The sequence below is a fragment of the Rhea pennata genome, chromosome 2, assembly GCF_028389875.1.
Source record: "Rhea pennata isolate bPtePen1 chromosome 2, bPtePen1.pri, whole genome shotgun sequence".
Classification (NCBI taxonomy): Eukaryota; Metazoa; Chordata; class Aves; order Rheiformes; family Rheidae; genus Rhea; species Rhea pennata.
Window position 1 is genome coordinate 89369791 of NC_084664.1, and position 22865 is coordinate 89392655.

Sequence of the window (22865 nt, forward strand, 5' to 3'; positions counted from 1 at the left end):
TAAAGTCCGCAAGAGTGTCAGCAGTCGAATACATGAAGCAGTGAAGGCTATTGCGTTGTGCCACAATGTGACCCCAGTATATGAATCTCGTGCTGGTGTGTCTGGAGAAACAGAATATGCAGAAGTGGATCAGGATTTCAGCGATGAAAATCGAACTTACCAGGCTTCCAGCCCTGATGAGGTTAGTGTACAAGAGTCATTTTTTTTTAATATTTCGTGAAAAACAGGCTCAACTAAATTCAGAAGAACAGAATAGAGAATGGTAAATGTTTTGTGGTAAGGTTTCTTTTAAGCTTGCGTTTGGTTTGTTTTCTGTTTTTTTTTTTTGTTTGTTTGTTTGTTTGTTTGTTTTTCCCTTCCCCTCATAGCTGTTGGAAAGATCTCATATTTCTCTATGGCATACATAAAAGTGGTTTCAAACATTGGACTAAGAGGTCTGTGAAGTCAATGATTTGGGATCAATACTGTGTATTAGATATTTGAGTATTGTAATTAAAGTTATTAGGTATGTTCTCAGAACATTAATCCACATATAAATTGTAGTACGTACATTGAAAAGGGTATAAGAAACTCTGCTTTGAAAGATGGATAACCAAGTGCATTAGCTAGTAACACTACCAGATTAGATTTCTCAACAGAAAAACCTTCGAGCCTCAAATACTCTGTAGAAAAGCTTTTCTGCTCCAAACTCTAGGCAGCTTTTGTAATCTTCAGGGTTCGATCACAAGTGTATAAACTATAGCATAAAGTTAAAACCCTATTTCAGTAAAATGCTTAGCTCTGATCATGTATTTTACTTCCACTGAAATCCAATTTTTAAATGCATTTCACTGCTTTCAGTATATCTGACTTACTCTTGTGAGCAGTCCTGTTCTGGGGCCTAAAATTCAGTCTGAAGCAGTTTTAGGAGAGAGATGCAAAGCTCATGTTTCAAGATACTGCAAAGTAAGCATAAAAATAATTAGAGCTCACTCATCTTACAGGAATGTATATGTACTCTAGAAGAGCATTTAGAGGTCACTTTGCCTCTGAGAGCAAATAGGATGGGGGTATCTTTGTCTTGAAGTCCCAACAGTGTGTGAAGGTTGGATATTCTGGTGATAATGCAGCCATAGTGACTTAGTCATAATTAAAACATGCTTTTTTGTAATATGTGAAGAAGGGAGTATGTATCTGGAAGCCTGTGTGTTTTTACAGCCACACAAATTGACCTAATGCAAGATACTTGCTCCAGAAGCCTGATCTTGCTACAACTTGGCTGTTATTCTTGATATAGGTTAGGTTTGCATATTTAATATGTCGACATATGTGACATATGTGACGGAATACTGATGGAATTTTAGTGGTTGAAATTGCAAGCTGTAACTGTTAAAAGTAACAAGTCTGTAAAAAGTATGTTTAGGAATGCAACAAATAAAGTGAAGTTTATCTTCACGTAGTACCAAAGTAGCAGGCATTACATGCATTTCAGATGCTGTAAACACAGTACATAATGTCAAGGGGTTGAGAATATAAATAAGTGTCTGGTTCTTGGCGATAAAAAGTGGCAGTTAATTTTTTATTTCTGGGAGGGATGTTCCTAGGTAGGATTACAGACACTGTTCTTTGGTTAAAATCAATACTCCATAATACTTTTATGTGTGTATTATGTAATGCATGTGGTCTGTGTTATGGAAGAGTGTGTGCATATTTCAGTGGTTTACAGTAAATGTAATTTGTTATTGTAGCTGTGTAGTATTTATTGATGTATATACATATTTATGCATTTATGTGCATATATTAATATTCACCACCTATATTAGTTTATTGAGGCTGCAAGGTATTACTAAACATAATTGAAGACTGCATAAGCAAGTACCTAGGTATGAAGATATGAGGACAGTTAAGGACTAAGTAAATCCTTTGCCTTAAGAGCCAAAGGTATTTCTAAATGAAGCAGGGTTACACAATTGAGGGGGACTGAGTGTCTCACCCCATTTGCTCCCCTCTTCCTGTGTGCTTTTTTATACCCATTTAGTTGTTTGGAACCTGCAAATACTGCCATATAGAGCAATTCTTCACCCAGATTTGCTAAAGGAAGCAGCTGTAAGACTTGAGGATTACATGAGTGGTGCCATGGGAAGACAGCAGGGGATTTGACCTTGGAAAAAAGAAAGAAAAGTTGACAAAGTGTGAAGACGACAGATCTGGGACTCAGGGTGGAAAGGGAATTGAGAGAAAATCGGCAAAAAAGAAACTGTTAGATTGCTTCAAATGAGAATGCACAGGTATCCCTTTAGTAATGAGTTTTTGCCATGTCAACCTGTGCATTACACTACATGATAACGAATTGAAATACTTGCCAAACATTTTAGGAGACATAGCATTAACTTTCCTTTTTGATTCTCAAAGTTAATGTTTGAAATGCTAGCAAAATTATTTTAAACATGTATGTTTTAATGTAATGGGAAATTGATACTAAATAGAGTCTTGTAAAAAGAAGCTACACAAACATCTAAATAGCATAAAAATTGCAATGTGATAGCAAAAAGACTGAGAGTGAAAGACTAGCAGGTCTTTATCATAATTTTTTAAAGAGTTCTATTGATGCAATGTTTGCAAATAACTGGAGCCTAAGGAAAATAATGTAAATGGTTCATTATTTAGCTTATTGAACTTTCCTGCAGTTAGGTTGACGGATGATGCCAATGTTTCCCAATCACCAAAGTACCATTTTAAAAGCATTTTTTATTGAATAAAGTGCTTTGAATATTGCACCCTGGAGCTTTATTTAGGGAAATGGTTCAATTGATGTTTTCTGTTTAACCTCAGCACTGACCTATCACAACATATTTGGTTAATAATCATTTGGTTAATTATCATTTAAAAGACTTAACCAGTTTTATGTATTGTACTTTCTCAACATTACAACTCTATTCTCTCAGATTTTGTTTATGGATCTGGCTTGATTGCAGTCTTTTGAAAGAAGATGTTGTTTGCTTAGTTGTCTTTTGCATCATATAATGTTGCATGTTACCACCATAACAGATGTAGAGCAAAACCAAAGTCTAAGTATAAACTATTCTTCTATGTGCAAGAACATAGGGAATACTTAATAATATACTGACAAACACATGGTCAATGAAATGGCTAGAGTAGTTCATTTGAGAGTCATCATGTATGTCTGTGCACATCCACATATATAGATAAAATACAACCATAATAAAATATGCACATTTAGAAGTAGGTACATTCATCATGAAAGATGAATTTATCTATTGTTAGAGTAACCTCAGATATGTAACTGATTTTGTATTCATAATGTGAGCCCTACTTATGCCAGGCTCTTTGTTTCTTATGATAAGTGATCAATATTTCATTTTCTCTGAAAGACTGGAAAGTTTCATTTGTCTGTCACTTGTCCTCTACAGCCGTAGCATAGCAAACAATAAGCATTCGCTGCGAACTCGGCGGGGGAGGGAGTATCTCTTAGCCATCATAGGTGTGTGTTCATCTCATTTGTAGAAAGCCAGCTAACCTAATGTAATGAACATTCATAAAAGCATATAAACTAAGTAGGTAACGCAATAAGGTTCAGAGGTCACAAACCCAGCAATTCAGGGGCATGCTATGAACAGGAGCCTTTGAGGACCTTTGCTCCCCTTTGGTCAAAAAAGGTCGATCAGTCACGCTTTTTAATGACTGCTTACTCTCGTAAACCAGCTATTTATTGGTTATGCTTTTTCCTGCACTCTTACAGACTCAAGTATTCTGATTCTGGATGTTTGAACATTTAAATACTACCTTAAAGTGTGGTCAGTTATTTAATTCCACCATTTCTGTCCAAAGACAACAGAGTTGCTAAAATTAATTACAAGGATATAAAGCCAATCATTTAAAAACAGACAGGGAAATGATATGCCCTTAGTGGAGCAGCTTTTGTGTTTACAAAAGTGAAGCTGTAATGTATGAGACATGTTGTATTGTTTAATTCATTTTATTGTGTGTGCTTATTGAAGCAAGACTAATTGTGTTGTTTTGTCAATGTATTGTGAAAAGCAAATCACTCAGTAGCATAAAACCATCACTTTCATGACCTTCGAGACCCACAAAGAATAACTACTCCATAGCTTGTCTTGAATATTGACTGGCAGTTTTTTCACATGATCAAGCTGTATTTTTAAGTTAATAATTTCATTTGATTTTAATTATGAAGGTACTTGATAAAAAAAAAAATGATAGACTGCGAAAGTTACCAAATCATTGTTCAATTTAAGGGAGGGGGAAATAATAATAATAATAATAATAATAATAATAAAAGCAGTGCTGATTGGAAATGTGAATTGTTGACCAATCCTAAAAGAACAATTGGGATCACTTGGGCTGGGGAGGGGGAAATCTCCCCACTTCTTTCCTGTTTCCAAACCAATACTCTTTAAGTTTAAAATACCATACATACCGTGTGCATCTCTTACATGGCAACCTGATCTGGAAAGTAGATCCTATTGTCTGAAGTGAGGATGCTCATGATTTACCCTGAGAAAATTGAAGGTTAGTTACATGAGAATTCTTTAAAGAAGTAAAGGTAGCTTAAGAAATTTCCATTCCTAGTCCTTCAGTCTCCCCCACAAATAACTCTTATGTATGCCAAAAGCTTGAAAGCCTTTATTTTTGTGTGTCATTTTTCACCTACGTTGTCTCAGTGGTTTGTAGTGTGATTCTGCAGTAGCTGTCAGCACAACTGAGGGGACTCCAAACTGCTGGATGCAGTGAAAAAAGTGGCCAACATCAACCTCAAGGTGATGGCTTTTTTTATTGTTGTTTTTTTAAGATGACTTTACTTCAGAAGAGAGTATTGTATCTTCAAAGTGATGTTTAATTCATTGTATACCATTTGAGGCAAAATGTTTAAAAGATATTGAGCGGTTAAATGTTTCTGCCACTGAGCAACAGGGGTAAGGGTGGTATATAATTAAAGGGTAGTCAGAAGCTGAGCATTCAGCAAGATTGGCAGAGGCAGTGGCCTCCCTGACAAGGGCTGCTGTCCCACACTATCCAAACAGGGCACGCAGAACAGGGTTAGTGATGGTCACCACGGACAGCCAAGAGGCTGGATTGACAAAGAGGTCTGTATAGATGAGGGTAAATCTGAAGCCTAGCCAGAAAGTTGAATCAAGGAGTCAGGATCAGGTCCAGAGACAGTAACCGGTGGCAGCCGCAGTCTGGTGATCACCAGGCAAGTCCATAGGAGTGAGGCTGCCATCCAGGAAGCCAGGTCCAGCCATCATGGCCCAGGTTGACAGGGTGCATGGCTGGGTAGGGGCAGCGTTGCTCTGTAGCTTTGGGATCAAGGAAAGGTGCGGGGAGCCTGCGCAAAAGCTTCTTCTAGCACTTTTTTCCCAACAGCTCTTATCAGATAACTGGCCTTGAGCACAGTTCTGCCAGGAGGGAAGGAGCATGCTGAGGGCCCTAGCAGTTTCAGTCTGAACAGGGAGTTGAATGTTTCTTAGGAACACATTACCGTTCATTCTTGCCTGATAAAACGATACCTTTGAGCTGAGTAAGCATCCAGTTTCTGTTTTAACTTACCCAAGCTAAGAGTTTGGGGTTTTAAACTTCTACATTTTGTCTATATATGGTCTAATATAAGATTCCAAATTAATGGATTTTCTAAGGCCAGCTAAGCTCCAAATAGCCCAAAATTCAAAGGCAACATAATAAGCGGGTGTATAAGATGATTTGTGTATTCCAACCCTGACTGATATATCTAAAAGCAAGTGAAAGCAGCTTTAGGCCATTTTTTTTGGTCTTATGCCAAGCAGTAACAGCCCTATAGGGTTGATCCAGTAATTCTGAAGGCCATCAAAACTCAGCAGGGCTTCAAATACCTCACTTTCTGGATTTGTGTGTGCCCAAAGGCAAAGAAAGTTTAGGTTTGAGATTTTTTTGGTTTTTTGTTTTCTTGTTTTTTTCTTCAAGTGACCATTAACTGTGGTGACTTCATACCATCAGGCTCCTTAGATGATGAGAAACTAGGTGTAGTTACATGTTCCACAGAGCAAAAGGGCTCAGGGCTGCAATTCCCAAAACTGAAAAGCAGTAAGATACCTGGATGATGTGATATTTCCCATTAGTCCAGAGGAAGCCAGGAGAAATATTAACCTGAAAGGGAACAAAAGTGCTCTTCCTCGATTAACTCATTCACCGTCACAGGTGAAGGTCAAGAGAATTCAGAGTTGGGCTTGGAATCAGGCTGAATAAGGGATAGACCCTTGTATATTAATTGAATAGTATAAAGTCATATAACACCACTCCAGAGAAGTAAACTCATGTTATTTGATAGGGCGGGTAGGTACTTAACTCCTTCATCCTCAAAGTTGAAAGCAGATAAAGATATGATGGTTCTTTTACAATCCATTGGACAATCTATTTTATCTTGTGTATCATCCTTAATTCTGACTTTTGACTTGTGTGTTTAGATGTTCTAACTTGTTATCTATCAGATAATTATATGATTTTAATAGAAGTTATTAAATAGGAAACATAGGCTAATGGAATTTTGTACAAAAGATTATTTCCTTTAAAAAGTGTAGGGAGTTTCTGTAGTGTAGTGGTTATCACATTTGCCTAACATGCGAAAGGTCCCCAGTTCAAAACCAGGTGGAAACACCACTGTTCCTTTAGCACTGGAACAGGTTGCCCAGAGAGGCTGTAGAATCTCCTTCTCTGGAGATATTCAAGGCCTGCCTGGATGCAACCCTGTCTAACATGCTCAAGGTGACCCTGCTGAGCAGGGGGGTTGGACTAGATGAACTCTGGAGGTCCCTTCCAACCTTACTGATTCTATGATTCTACTCACATGAGTTGAAACATACATAGTTGAAAAATGATCATTTAGAATGCAGTTGGTTTTTCATAAAATGAAATATACTGAGATTTTTGCAGCTCATCAATTTACACATTTTTGAAGGTTTTGTTTTAAAATTGTTAATATTTATTTTAGGTTCAAGTCAGCCTAATGGTCTAATTAAATATGCAGCTCTTAATACTTGACAAGAGTGATGGCTTTTGTTGTTATGTGCTCAATGTGGAATTTATGAAGTCCTTAAGTGCACATTTTCTTGTCTTTAATAGGTGCTTAGGTTTTGTGACTGATGAAATAGGTAATTACATCATTGTCACTTAACTACCTTGTGTGTATTCTATAGAACTTCCTAGAAACTCCCGGCATTATTTATATGCTGCATATTTTTATTGTTTTAGTTCAGTAAATGAAACATTTCTAAACAGATGGGTTGATTATGTCCCCAGACTATTGCAAATAGTGTGCAAGGTCAGTAACAACCACAGTGCTTCCAAAGCTTCCCCACTTCATGCCTTGCTCCAGGCAGGTTTGCTTCTCTCCAACAAGCAAGATAGGCATGCACATCATGCTCAGAAGAAGCTGCTGAGCTGGTATTAGTGTTAAATTAACCAGTCAAATTAAGATGCGGATCTCCTGGTCGCACAGTAGCTTTTTTTTGCCCACTAGTTGGGAGAGTTGCCTTGTTAAGTCTCTGAATTTTACTTTGAATGGAAATACCTGCTGTGGTAATCTAATAATATTTTGGGCTGTGCCTTATGGCTGCTCTGAGGGGCTGGTGGCTGCTTGTGGAGAAACTGTTGATGAAGACAAGCAAAGCTCAACAGCAGGCATGGGGTAACATAGATCTGAAGGGTTTGGGGTAAAAAGTGCTGAACAAGGTATGTTTCTCTACTCTTCATCAGATATGTTGGATAGCCATTTCAGAATGCTCGTGACAAATACTTGCTATCTTCAAAATGTGGAAAAGTCACTTTGAGCTTGTTGGAGGTGGGTAGTTGATTTTACACTTTGGGTGACTACTAAGGAAGGAGATAAATAGTGAGGTATAAGCCACCAAGCTCTCAATGACTCTGTTTGTTACCAGTCCCAAGAGCAAAACGGTGGCATCTCCAGCTCTTTCCTGTGTGCCTAATTCTTGCTTTATGTTACTCCATTGAATATGTCTAGTCTGGGGAAGCTACAGCTGCTGTGTTTACCTGGTGTTCTTAGGGGTTCTCGATGTTTGCACACTAGATTGCAAGACAGTGTTATTGTAAGGTTTGAGAAGAGCATTGAAGAGAGGAGGATATACTTGTAGGGGAAACCTCACAAAAAGTTTTTCTGAATGCTTTTTCTGAACATTGTACAGCCATTCAGTATGTACAGCCATTCAGTATGTATTTGTACAATTTTGTAATTTAATTTTTTAGGCCATTAACAAAATACAAAATATGTGGTATTCTAAAAGCTTCAGATATTTAGTACTAAGGCTTCGTACCTACTTTAGTACTAACAATTGGCTACGTTGTTCCAGATGCTGTGAAGGTCTAGCTGCTCTGACATATTCTGAATGATGGGAGCCGAAGTTAACTTAATGTGTTGCTCTCAAGCTTCTTCAGTTGCCTTTTAGGCATCCATTTGACTCTTGAGCCGTATTGACCACTTCTGTTCTGGTATTTGCCCTAATCAATTTGAAAGATTTGAAAGGAAAAAAAATTGTACGCCAGGTATAAGAAGCTAAAATGACTCTGCTACAAAATGCTAATTCAAATGGTCGGTGAAGCCAAGCATAAACAAAATAATAAACAGCTGTGAGTCACCAAATATAGAACACTTAAGTCCTAGCTTGCAAAAGGACACAAATGAGATGATAGGGTATTAGTAGAAAGATGCAATTTACAGGTCAGAATGTAATAGTAACCTTTCACTGTGAAAATTGAAAATTAACCCTGGGAGTATTGGATCACTTACAGCTTATATGGTACTTTTATTGAAGAAGAAAAATGTCTGAAAAGACTTTTCCTGTGCTTTATAGATTTAAAATTGGTATATTTTATTAGGTGTGCTCGTTTTCTTTTTTGCTCAGTTTTCATTTATGGGTGCCTACACTAACACGCTTACAGAAAGAAAAAGAAAAGGAGCTCAGTACTACTGACTTGGGTTTCTTAGGGGTTCACTCAGCTCTTTTTTCCCTCCTGTCTTAAACTTTTGTAAGAAGGTATGTGGTGATTTACTCAATCTGGATCAAATTCTCAGCAGGCTTTAGTCATGACTCTTGACTTTTCTTGAGGATTTTTACTATTTATCTCTTATCAGACTGATTTTAATTTTTCTGTCCTCTTTCTTCTACCCAAGATTAACAACAGAGGCAGGTTCCATAAAATTTGTTGGCTCTCATTATCTTTTTATTCCTTTAAAAATCTGATATCTGGTAGTGATTAGCAGTTAAAAAAAAAATAAAAACAGAATTGAGGAGGAGGAATTTGTTGTCAGAAACTGCCTATTCAAATGTTGGAATATGGCTTGTGTGTAAACTAACAGGAAAGCAGTTTTCCTGAAGTATTAATTTTACTGAAGGAATAAATCCAGTTGTGGTGATAACATTTTAAAAATAGCTACTGCATTATTAAAGAATAACATGGAATAAAAAAGCTAAATGCCATGTATGTTAGTGATTTTTTTTAATTTTGTTCCTCTAACATATGCACTTAAGATGCCATATAATGATAATTGATAATGACTATTACATAATGCATCTTTTCTGAGTTTGTAAAAGGGACATTAACAAGCATGTTTGCAGATTGCAGAATTGTAAAAGGTAAGTTTTCCATGCCATTTGATATGGCATGACAAGAATGCAGCTATAGTGTGTTTGACATAAAAAGTAATAAAAAGATGCAAGTGAAGGCAGTACACTGAAAAACTGTAAATAAGAGCCGTCATCTGTTTGCATAGGTCTAAATAGATGTTTTACGGAAGTGATGTCAAGATCTTTTAGTGGCACAGAAATTGTATTATTATTTTTGCAGAACTTCTACTGATTGGCCTTTAAATATACTTGAATGCGAATCTGTTTTTTGTGAAAAAAAAAAAAAAAAAAAAAGCTGATTTCTGAACAACATATTCTAAATACCTCATTGACAGGAATAAATTTTCTTCATAAAAATCTTTGTAAGCTTTCTGTAGTAAAACTTTCATTTGATGTACTAAGGTTTTGAATTCAGATAGTTGCTACTCATGGGAGCTTTTTTCTGGATCTTTGAAAGAGTTTTGACTTTTCCCTAGCAACAGCTGTTGACTTTAGCCTAATTTACATAAGGGTATGATTGACTTTACGCACTTAAACTTGTCTTTTCTTTCTTGTTTTAGGTAGCTCTGGTACAATGGACAGAGAGTGTTGGTCTTACACTAGTAAACAGAGATTTGACCTCAATGCAACTGAAGACCCCTGGTGGACACATTCTGACATACTATATTCTGCAAATTTTCCCCTTCACTTCTGAGAGCAAGCGCATGGGGATCATAGTTAGAGTAATTTTGTTTGTTTGTTTCTCAAAAAAATGTTTTTACTGAATGTTTCTCAAGGTAAATTTTAAAATAGACTTGACACTTCAGGGAAAGGTTTTCAAATGGAAAGAACACATTTGACGTAAATACATGTGAAGTTCAATGTAATCTGTGGTAGAAGATTCAGGCTAACCTGATGCTGCAGAGAACTTTGTAAAGGACAAATTGTTCATTCACACTGGAACATGCTGATCTCAGTACTTTGTGCTCAGGCTCTGATGCTGCAAGATGCCTTTAAGCATTTGTTTTTAAATTTCCATTGTTGCTTTCACACTTGTATTCAGGTTCCGAGATTTTGGAGTATAAAGTGCACAATGTGTTGCTTTATCAGTTTCTAAGCTAATGGCTAAAATTCATTGAAATAGTAGTTCACATCTTTATATACTACTGCTGCTGCATTTCCAGACCCAGTACAGATGCCTGAACTGGTACGCATATGCAGCACAACACCATAGGGTCTGATGTTTGTCAGGTATGTGTTTAGTTGCCTGTCAGATATCCAGATGAGAGCGCAATAATGACCATTAAAGCTGACCATTATAATAATATAATAATGACCATTATAGCTTCAGCTATACCACACCAGAAAGAAGGCATTTTTAACCTCTGTGAATGATTAAGCCATGCATGCTTCATACTTTTCCCTTCTTCCTACCTAACATCAGGCACTGTAGCACAACAGCTTCAGACAGCAGTTAGATCAGGTAGGTCATTGTCCAGCCGCAGTTAAATAGATGCCAGGCTCATCCCATTCCATCTTTGCCAGCGGATTGCAAGCTAAGCACGCCATCCGTCTGGGGTACCTCAGGCAAAGTGTGTGCCTGCTTGAGTCTGGAGAGAGATCTTGGCATGTCTGTGTTTAATTAGGTGCGGCTGGCACTAGTAGCATGTTTGACAGTGTGGTAAATATGTTTTCAGATATTCTAAGGAGCTTGCAGATCAGATGAATTCGTCCTTTCTGCCGTAGACCATACATCAGGAGTTCCCCATTCATACAATATTTGTCTGAGTGTAAATTCTGTGCATACACAGTGAATGTTTCACCATTAAAATATCTGTCATGTGTTGCACTACTCAGCTTAGTTAATTTTTAATTACTTAAATTTTTCAGAAATATAATGTGAGCTTTCTCCTGAAGCTTATATATTATATGCCATAAAAGAAACAAAAACATTTCAGTTGTTCAGGTGAGGGTAAGGGTGATATTTTAAAATTTAGAAAAGAAAGATGTTTTAGAGATGGTCAGATCCATCAAACTGACTTCAATTAAAACTGGTCAGAAAGTGTAGCAAATAAGCATCTCAGTCAATTCAGAGATGTCAGTGGAAATACTAACATCAAGTAATAAAATTTATCTGCCTCTTTGCAAAGTACTTGACATCTTTCATAATTGGTAAGCCATTGACTACTACAAAACAAGGTTATTTGTAGATAATCATTTTGATTATATCAGCAGCTTTTTTTCCTATTTGTTTTGTAAAATTTTAGGATGAATCTTCAGGAGAAATTACATTTTACATGAAAGGTGCAGATGTTGCAATGTCCACTATTGTACAGTACAACGATTGGTTAGAAGAAGAGGTAAGAAACAATCAGAATTTATATTTTCTTTGGAGAAGTAGCTGAACACCATACTTTGTGTTTCAAAAAAATTTATAACAGAAATTTGTAATGAATGTAAAGAGGGGTTTTGGAGGTTTGGGGGTGTTTTGTTTGTTTTTTTACACAAATGCTAATGAAATACATTGAAAAGAGGAGATCATGAGTCAAAGCAATAATAAGTTTTGAAATTCAATTGTATATATGTTGATTGGGTTTTAAAGAATTAGAATTGTTTCCAATTCCTGTGTTACACACAGAAAAGTAAAGCTAGTAGGTGTAACAGAACATAGCTACTTAAACCAAGGAATTCTTTTTTATTGACTGACCTCTCATGTAAAACCTAATTACTTCTGAGAAGTATTCTCTTATAAACCTATTTGTTATTAAATGCTCTTTTTTCCAACTGTATACTGAATTATTACCATGAATTATGAAGTTCCATAAGAAAAGTAGCCAAATTTAAATTACTTTTGCCACATTTATTAAATGTAACATAAAATAGCTAGTGACTGAATTCCAAAACTGATTATTTTTCACTGTGTGGCTGCAGTAATCATCTTTCTTTGACCCTACATGCAGACAGTATGTTAATACAATGATTACACCATGTATGTTCATAATGGTATTGGCAATATGAATCAATATCTGCTGCAGGGCAGTTTGATTTATTCAGGGACATGAATAAATTAAACTCCCTCAAGACCTAGCAAAATGTCATAAAAATTACTTTTGGCGATAATGATGCACAATTAATTGTAAAATACTTGCTTAATTTATTTAGCTGTATGAGGTCAAATCAATAAGTATTTTGCACTAGACAGCGGCCTTTTCATTATGACAGAAGTTATCCTGCTATTTAAGACTAATCTTAATGTTTAGGACCTTTTACTGATGACAGGTGTATTTTCTACCAAAAAAAGAGAAAGTTTAGCTCTGTTATATGCTTTAAAAATAATTTTACTGTATTTTAAAATTTCAGCCTAAAGTAATTTTTCTACAAGTTGACTGGTTTACCAATAGCATAGCACTTCATTTGGGGAGCTGAAATGTGATTGTTCTTCATTCTGTTTGTAGCTACTCTGAAAGTATGAGTAGATTTGTAAATGTTAGAGATATTTTGCCACATCTTGGCATAGGCTGACTTTTATTATTCACAATACATTATTTAGTGCTTTGTTCTGCCTAGCTCATGTTTCGTGTTTGCAGTTATCAGGAAGTAACAGCCTACCTTTAGGGTAGGCGACAGTGCTGATAACTAAGGGTTGTGCCAATGATAATTCAAATACATCCCACTCGCAGCATATTAATCTCCAGTGTAGCTAATGCAAATGTCCATGAGAAGATTTAAAAGAATATAGAAGGCTGATGGTCGACTGTAAGGAGAGATTGGGGGGTGGGGGGCATGAATCTTTTCAGAAATGAAGTAGATGTCAGTAAAAATGTAATCTGAAATGTAATTTTATTTTCCCTGGGAGTATAGAATAAAACTGCCTACCTGTAACTGGAAGAAGTAGAATCCACTTCATTTTGTTAGTTTTAACACACGTTACAGGGTTAACTTTAGCAAAATAATCTTGCTCTGTTTGTATAGAGTAAATGACTACAATGAAATGATTCTGAGCAAAGTTTTAAGTAGTATTTTTCCAACTGGAGGTCACAAAAGATTAAATTTTCCCCCATCATCACCTTTTCTAACTCCATCTCAATGGAAGAATCCAGCACCTTCGCTTAGAGACAAAGGCAAAAGGCAAAAGTCTTAGGAACTGGTTTTGGTTTCTTTCTTATAACTCCTATACCTAGGATAAAGAGAGACTTAGCTAAAAATTTAATAGAGGTTGTCTTTCCCTTGAAGGTTGCCTTATATGCTGTATGCAGCTGGTATTAACATGTTTGAGAAGGTAGATCCATGGAGTAGCCCTGTATTTATGGAAGGGAAGCTTCAACTTTTTTTCACAGATGTATATTTACATGACTTCAGGCAGCCAGGTTTTAGATATTACTCTCTAGAGCCACTTAATTACTTACGGCATGTTTGCTCATCTCTTATGCCACAGAGTTGGTCCAGAACAGTCTACCATGAAGTTTAAAAAACTGTGAAAAATACTGTTTGCTTCCTTGAAATTCTGAATGTTCCTGAATATCTGGTCTTTTGATTTTTCTTTTTTTCTAGTTTACATATATTTACATCAACTTTTTCTTTGGTTTCAAAAATTTTCTAGGAACTGCATTTTTTCAACTTTTCTGAGTTTCATAGTTGCCTGTGAACTTCTTTAGACAGTTTTTGAGTCATTCGTTGATCTGAGTAGACTTGTGGGGTGCTTAGTTTGAAACAGGTCTGTGTGGAATTTACTACCCTTCTTACAGTTCAGTAAATTATCGTTTATTGATATAGTCTGATTTCTTAGCCATTTTAATTCTTCAACTGAGTTCATGAGAGAGAGTATCAAGTGTTTTTCCTAGCAGCTGATCTGCAGAGTTCCAAATAATTTATGTGCTTGACTTTGACCAAGAACAAGGTGTGTTTTAGGGTGGACTAAGTATCAAATTAAATTAAAATCAGCACATATAGCTACATAAGAAAACGATCTCGTCACTATAGCACAAAGTCCAGCTTTCTTAACAAGCTGGTAGTAGCATGAGAGTTAATACCCATCTTCTGTCTCTTCCACAGAATGGTCTAGCACTGACAGACCTGTACTCTTAGAGTGCCAAAAGGTGTCTTATACTGTATTTATTACAAAGTGACTGGTAGTCTCTTAGCTTTTCTCTGAATGTTTTTCTCAGAAGGATATTTTTCTTAATTGTAGTTAGGGGCTAAAAGATTACGTGAAGTATGCTTAAGGAGTTTCTCAAAACGAATTAATCAAAATGTATCACTAAGGGAAGTCTTTACAAATTAACTGAATGTTTTTTTTCCATGTGCTGGTTGGAAACCATTTTACCTAGTGTTAAAGCTAATTCAGCAGACTAAAGAAACCCAAAATGTTATAGTACGGATATCCCCCACTAGCATATAGTATGAAACATTTGTATAATACAGGCAGTTAAATATTTGCCTTATTATTCTATATTTTGGTCTGTTTAGTGTGGTAATATGGCACGAGAAGGACTGCGTACTCTGGTTGTTGCCAAAAAATCACTGACTGAAGAACAGTATCAAGATTTTGAGGTATGAAGGGATAGAATGATCAATATTACTAGCACAGCTCTTCTGCTTTGTCATGTTTAGATATTTCAAGAGGAACACGCTTTGTTTTCATTCTATTAAGGTGGCAAGGGAAAAATTCATGATTAAAACATTAGTAATTATAGTATGCTGTCTATTGCAGATTTTATCATTCATTAGTAACTCTTCTGCAGTCATACGTAGGGTACCGTTTAACTTTATTTATATTTTTGGATTATATTTTGCCAGAAGATAGTCTAATGTTAATTCTGTGGTTTCAGTGTTGCCAAAAAGTCTACTCACCCTCAATAATGAGGGCAGTTGCTGTTGTGATGCCTGATTCTCAGAAGGCCCATCTCTCTTGAGTCAACTTGCTGAAAAAACATGTATAAATTTACAGTATGTAAAGTAAAATTCACTCTTTAAAACATATGTTTTCATAAAAATATTTAAATACAAATATATAGCCTGATGAATCCATGTTATAACTGGTAAACTGGATGTCTTTCTAAGTGTTTTTGTGTTTGTGCAAACAGAGTCGATATAATCAAGCAAAGTTAAGTATACACGACAGAACCCTGAAGGTTGCTGCTGTTGTAGAGAGTCTGGAGCGTGAAATGGAGTTGCTGTGTCTCACTGGAGTAGAAGATCAGCTACAAGCAGATGTTAGACCAACTCTAGAGATGTTAAGAAATGCTGGAATAAAGGTATTAAATGCATATTGCTAACATACAGGTTATTATTTATCAACTTTTCTATACAGATTCATGAATTATATGTGTATACAGTGAGGTTCATAAAAAAACTAAAAGCCATGCAAAGTCATAAGTACGTTCTAGGCATACACTAGTGGAAACAAATGGCCATTATGTAGGAAGTTCCCTTATCCTCCACAGGTTTCATTGCAGAAGCTCACTTCTGCAGGAAAACTACCAATAGGAGAATGTGTGTGACTTCTGCCATTTCTCCTCTTGCAGCCCACTGCAGTAAGCTTTCCAATTCGAAATTTATACTGAAGGATTTTGGTGCAAGGTTCTTGTAACACTTTTCAAATCTGGTACTCATGAGAATTCTCAGCAAAGCTCAAAGGGATGAATTATTTGAACTAGAGTTCAGAACTACTCTTGGAGTTTCTTCAGGTCAGATTAAAGGTGCAATGTGAAAGTTTTGCATGAGAGACTGTGCTGTGTTTGCAGTGCTTCGCTCTTAGGCAGCGCATGCTAGAGTGCAATCAGTGACACGTTTGGAAGTAATAGATTTATTTGAGAGAAGGTTTGAAGTAAAGATACGAAGAGTATTTATTGACTGAGGGGAGTGGGAGTGGGTAAGATTATATAAATTCTCCTTGATGTAGAGTGCTAACCACTTCGTACAAAAAAAGATGTGTTGACGTTGCATTGGTTAAACTGAATCAGATGCAATGTTTGTTTTGCTTGAAGAAGTCATTTTGCTTTGCACTGAGGAGAGGAAGCCTCCCTGCAGGTGAGAGATCAGCAGAGTGTTGTGATTTAATCAAGTTGCAACTCACCCTGTTACTATCCAATAATATCCTGGGCAGTTTAGGTCATTCTTCCTTGGGTGATCTTTTTGGTTGAGAGCTCATGGAGCTTGATCCTTCTGATTTTTTGGTGTTAAGGGGTTGAGAGATAGGGAAGCTGTCTATGAGAATAGATGGATCCTCAACACTATTTCTTGGTCTTTAAGGAATGCCTTCACCCCAGATCTGGATGGTCAGTGGACAGGCTGTCTTTCGAGTATTTAGGTTGATCTGCCGCCAGGAGATGCTGTTTGCTAGTTTGGCTGCTGCTTTCTGACAGTTTCTCACTGGGATCAGACAGTTATTTTGCATCATTTTACTGAACTATCTCCTTAGTATCTGTCTTGCAACTGACTGCATCCTTTGTCTTTTGATTCAGATGGTATCAAGCCATAGGGATAGGCTTTTATGCTCTCTATATTGTTCTGTTCTCAGTAGGCTTCCACAGAGGTTTCCACTCATCCTCACAGAAATTGAGACACTGGCCCTTGTGAGAAGGGAAAGGGAGTGGAAGCTGTTTGAAATCAAAATTGTTTTCTTCTTTGTATATTACGGCAGTAAAAGCTATTCCTTAACTTTAATTAAAAATGCTCACATCAGTATGTTTTCACTGGTAATTTAATTGCATAGAGTACCAGAAAAAAGTGGGGGAGAGATGTCATTTAGATTTGGAGAACAGTGACAATAATATCAAACAGAATTAACTTTTAAATTATTTTGCAGATATGGATGTTAACAGGAGATAAACTGGAGACAGCAACTTGCATTGCAAAAAGTTCTCACTTAGTGTCTAGGACTCAAGATATCCATATTTTCAGACCTGTAAGTATAATCCCAATTTTTTTTACTGTGCTCATCAAAGGAGAGTTAGGCTAATACCAGTATTGCTTTATTTGTTGGTCACTTCTTGCAAAAGTTGATGTGTTATTGTAGTAAGTGTCATAGTAGCAGTCAGTAGAATAGGATCTAGATTAAGCCATTATTCAAGGATCTAGAATTATAAAGCATTGCTTCTACTTGAGGGGGCTTGTTTCCAGATATGTTCATGTTCTCCAGAAGTATGTGCACCCATGAGTAGGTGACCCAGATTCTGGCTGTACTTTACATTCACTTATACAGTGGACACAGAAAGGCACCTCTAAAGAATGATGGATAGAAGCCTATGTAAAGTGCTGAGCCAGTAGGATGTAGTAGTCTCTAGGAATGTAGGCTATCTGAATATGGTTCATGCTTGCTGAAGCGTCTCCATTAACATAGCTCTACAAAATTAGGCAGACTTCTGAATTAAACTGATGCCACAGTCCACTGGATAGACATAGCTCAAATCAAAATCAGAAAAATCAGGTTTTTTTTGTCTGTTATGATTTTCCAATAAACTATTTGCATTCTGCTAACAGTCTAAGATAATTGATAGAGAAGTAAACTGAGTATCTGTTCCTGTACATTTTTGTTATAATTGCATAGCATCAACTCCACTGAATTCAAACGAAAATAAAGATTTTCCAGACGTTGATTGATGCTGTGTGATCAGACATAATATGTCTGTGTTTGTTCTAGATGAGCCACTTGCACCTACAGAAATAATTATTTGAATATAATTTACATGTAAATGTAGTTTCTTCTGAAGCATCAGAATGGCAAATTAGGCCCTGCAGACTACTATTTGCAATTAAATTATTAATGCTTCTGATAAAACTTCATATCAATTTTTGTTGACCTTTCCATGTTGTAACACCACAAATTAAGTCTTCCTGAACAAAATCTATTTAGTTTGAGTCAGATTTTTATTTTCATTACCTCGACTAGTAATAAGAGATTGGCATAAAATTGTGTTAATTTAGAATACATGAAGTTTTAAATTAGTTAGAAAATAGATTTATAGAGAATTATTTTTGTGGCTATATTATTGCAAAGAAATAATTAATAGATTAATGTAAGAAAACACCAGGCACTTTAACAGTCCTATTGTAAATATAAATTAATAAATAGTGTTTACTACTTTGGCTTTCCAAAAATACACATCTTTTGTTGTTCGTTCTTTTTATTTTTTAAAAAATTCTTAGCCTCTTTGTTTTATGTTGGTCTAGGAATACTTAAAAAAAAAAAAAAAAAAAAAAAAAAAAAAAAGAAAAAGAAAAAAGAACTTCCTCTGTTAGCTGAAAAGTAAAGTAGAATAGAGAGTGGACAGTAAGTACTCATTAACATGTGCTAAGTGCAGACATACCTTAATTGCTATAATGTGTGGAGAGGTTATAGTGGGCCTGTGCAATCCTTGATCCCTAGCAGTTGGCAGAGTAGGAGCTTTCTCTTTACATACTTAATTATGGGGAAGAAGAAATAAATATGAATTCAGGTATGTGTAAGGGTTTAGCTGCTTGTAGGTGCATTTTAATATATTTAGGCTTACTGTCAGTCTCTACACAATCTGATGATAGTGTACATTTTTCATGTTCCATGTTCTTGTTTGACCGCCCAAAATCCATTTGGTAACCTCTAAATCATTTTTGGCATTTCAGAGCTAGGCCTCTCTGTAACAACAGTAATGTAAACAAAAGTTGTATAATGCAATTCTTACGTGTTGTACCTTGATATTAAGTGCTTCCTTGTTGCAAGATCCAAAAGGATTACTGCTAGTGAGCATTTTTCTATGCCTCTTGAATTCTCTACATCTGCTTTTCCAAACTGAAGGAACTATTAATATGAACATCTTGCATTATTCTAAAACTGCGTCTTACTGGTTAATAAACAAAGTCATTTTTTTCTGAATTTGGGTGCATTTTTTCTTTATCCCTGCCAAGATGGAATTACTCAGGTCAGCTTGAACTTAGGATATTTTACAGTGTTGGAGTTCCTTTGGGTGGGGATGGTTTGGGGTTTGTTGTTTGTTGCTTTTTGTTTTTTTCTTCTCCTCCCTTCCCTAGATCACTTTGAGGAACCAGTTAAGCTGTCTATACAGATTTTTCTTGTTTGAAGATTACTTTTTTTCACTCCTTGTAAACACATGCCATGAGCTTTGGACATGCATTAGGATAAAACATTAGTTGAATAATCAAGGCTTCCTGAGTTTGATTTTTCAAAATCTGATTTATTTAGGGAGGTTTTTCAAGGATATAACAAAATACTTCATTTGAAGTTTTGGGGGTTTTTTGCTTGTTTTGTTTTTTAAGGTTACCACGCGAGGAGAGGCTCACTTAGAACTAAATGCCTTTAGAAGGAAGCATGACTGTGCCTTGGTGATATCTGGGGACTCGCTTGAGGTAAGAGCTTGGTTTCTGTCACGTTATATGCCTGTACCTTTATGCCCAAAAATTAGGGTATCAGTGTCTTCATGCTCTTAAACTCTTTGTAACATCTGTCCGTATTTTAATTTGTTCATGTGGTTGCAGTCATTTTTCATTGAGGGGTAATTAGAGGATATATGTTGTGGACAATCAAATGCTACTGGTTCTCTGGTCTTCTGTATCATAACAAAATGAAATTTATTTACAATATGATCTAATACTTTGTCTCTTCCCTTAACCCAAAGAACATTAGCTAGCCAAAGGGAAGAAAGAGAATGTCAGTTTACAATAAAAAGTCAGTCTGAAGACTTTGCGTGTGTCAGAGATGGTGGTTCTCCCAGATGGATGTTGTGCAAGAAAAACTTCATAAAAGATTTTTTTTTTTTACTCTGCTTTTGTGTTAGACTATGTGCAGTGTTATTTTTACTCTTAAAAATAAATGTAAAATGTATTTTTCCTTAGGTTTGTCTGAAGTACTATGAACATGAATTTGTAGAGTTGGCGTGTCAGTGCCCTGCTGTAGTGTGCTGCCGATGTTCTCCCACCCAAAAAGCCCATATTGTGAAGCTGCTCCAACATCACACTGGAAAACGCACCTGTGCAATAGGTAACTGTTGGTACTATCTTCATATGTAGTAGCTAAAATCTGTAATAAAGTTAAGCGGTAGATGGCACCACTGAGAAGTAGTTGAAACGAAGCCAAAGGTGTCTTCAATAACAGCTAGGTATTATATAGCTGACTATTATTACTGTTTAAAACAGAAAATACCTGAGAAAGGTGTGGTGGGTTGTTTTAATTCTACAGGGGAGAAAAAAGTCGTCGTTGCTGAAGTCATTAGTCATAAACCATAGATTAACTGTAATAATTTAAAGATACATTTGCTAAAAGGGACAGTGCTAACATAATGTAAGGCTGGGAGGGTAAAACCTCCGAAGAGCTGAATATTGCAGTGACATTTTCCAGGTGATGGAGGAAATGATGTCAGCATGATCCAAGCAGCGGACTGTGGAATTGGAATCGAAGGCAAGGTAATGTTACCAGTTTCATTGTCAAATACGTGACACGTGATAGTTTAATAATAGGAGATTAGAAGGTTTATTCTTAAGCAATAACTAATTCAAATTTTCTAATTAAATTGTGCTATAAGATGATAGGAGAAATTTAATTTTGAACTAATGCTGCCTTTGCTCCTATATCCTCTGCTTTATCTTTTTAAATATAATATGCAAGAAAGGCAGGAAACACTATTGTTATTTTCTGTGACTTTTTGCATTTACAGGATAGACAAACTTATTTATTATAGTCTCTGCATCCTAAAACACATGAAAAATTGCCCTTTGTGTCATGTTGCAGAGATTATTTCTGAAGCTGGAGCAAATTTTATTTTTTAAATGGATTATCATTTAGAATTTTGAAACTTGAACAGCATGTTCTACACTCATGCTGTTTTTTGGAATATTTTTTATTCTAGGAGGGAAAACAAGCCTCCCTAGCAGCTGACTTCTCTATCACACAATTTAAACACATAGGCAGGCTGCTGATGGTACATGGTCGAAACAGTTACAAAAGATCAGCAGCACTTGGTCAATTTGTCATGCACCGAGGCCTTATTATTTCAACTATGCAGGTATTTAAAACTATTTTCATAATACTTAAAAATACCATGGCTGTCTTTGAAGTGTTATGAAATCTTAAGCTATATTGTTAATTTTTATATAGAATTCTATTTAAAGTATATTTTACTGATGACTAAATAATATTATTTGTTTTGTGGTTTGGGGTTTTTTCTTTTTTTTTTCTTTTTTTTTTTTAGGCTGTATTTTCATCAGTCTTCTATTTTGCATCTGTTCCCTTGTACCAAGGATTCCTAATGGTAGGGTAAGTTAAAATCAGCAAGACTATGGTATCCACTAATAGTTATATAAAAATAACTTTTTTAAATTAATGTCTTGTAGTTCGTTTAGGCCAGCTCGCACATTCTCTTAGACTTATCATTGATACGCTAACAAGACCTGGAATGAGTCTAGAAATAAAAAGTCAGACTCAGGTTGGCTCTGTGCTGCCTGTGGGGAAGCATCATTTTAAGTTCTCTGGAGAGAGGGATGTACTTAGCTTCACTAGAAGGTATCATATAGCCTTTAAGACATATGGGGTGCAAACAATGGAGGAAATCTCATAAATCGATTTCAGCTGTTACACTGATTGCCCTACAACTCTCAGTGAGAATCCCTTGTTCTTCTGACTGTTCAAAACGGAGCTGAAGCTACTGGCTATGAAACTTCCTCTGAGAGGGCACGGCACCAAGTCTGCTACATATGTTTCCATTTTGCTGAATGTATGCAGAATTAGAAGCACCCTGGTCTTGTTGCAAAAGCTGCTTTAGTAGTATAGTTCCCTCAAGTCATGCAGCTGAGGTATATGCCTGTGTTCACGCCTGTCCTTGTTCTCTTCCCCTTCTGCACTAAGAGCTTGTTTTTATACTTCTTGTTTTACTTTATTTTAACAATAGCAACTTTAATCATAGCCAAATTAAGATCTGATTACAACTGGCACTGCAGAGGCAAAGATTAAATTATTGTAAATAGTTGTGCTAGCGCTTAGAAAAGCACATAGTGTGTGGCCTGCAAATATAGAACTGGCATGTGCATAAGAAAATTCAGAGCCACTTGCTGAGCTGTTAAGACCTTCCTCATCCACTCATACCTTGATGTCAGGAACATAGCACTTGCTTTTTCTTTGGTTTTCTTGACATCTTTTGTGAATGAATTTAAACGCTAGGTCTTTGAATCGGTTGTAAAAATGAAGTGAGTGTCATAACAGACAATAAGGTTGGCTGATATATGCAGAAAAAAGAAATGCATTTATTATTTTCAAATGTTTAAAAGCTC

At 36.1% G+C, this 22865-nt stretch overlaps 1 protein-coding gene across 9 annotated transcripts in view; it reads left to right on the top strand.

Moving 5' to 3' along the window:
• ATP9B (ATPase phospholipid transporting 9B (putative)) overlaps positions 1–22865 on the top strand; it is a 174648-nt gene that overhangs the window by 142462 nt on the left and 9321 nt on the right. For 7 of the 9 annotated variants that reach the window (XM_062569862.1, XM_062569864.1, XM_062569863.1 and 4 more), the window contains 11 exons: positions 1–181; positions 10193–10354; positions 11879–11971; positions 15078–15161; positions 15695–15865; positions 17419–17517; positions 19863–19952; positions 20439–20583; positions 20941–21005; positions 21449–21604; positions 21791–21855. The exon at positions 1–181 is cut by the window's left edge and continues 68 nt beyond it. In XM_062569862.1, coding sequence (XP_062425846.1) covers positions 1–181; positions 10193–10354; positions 11879–11971; positions 15078–15161; positions 15695–15865; positions 17419–17517; positions 19863–19952; positions 20439–20583; positions 20941–21005; positions 21449–21604; positions 21791–21855 — 1311 coding nt within the window. The remainder of the gene's footprint in view (positions 182–10192; positions 10355–11878; positions 11972–15077; positions 15162–15694; positions 15866–17418; positions 17518–19862; positions 19953–20438; positions 20584–20940; positions 21006–21448; positions 21605–21790; positions 21856–22865) is intronic. The other 2 variants (XM_062569869.1, XM_062569867.1) reach the window with 2 other exon arrangements.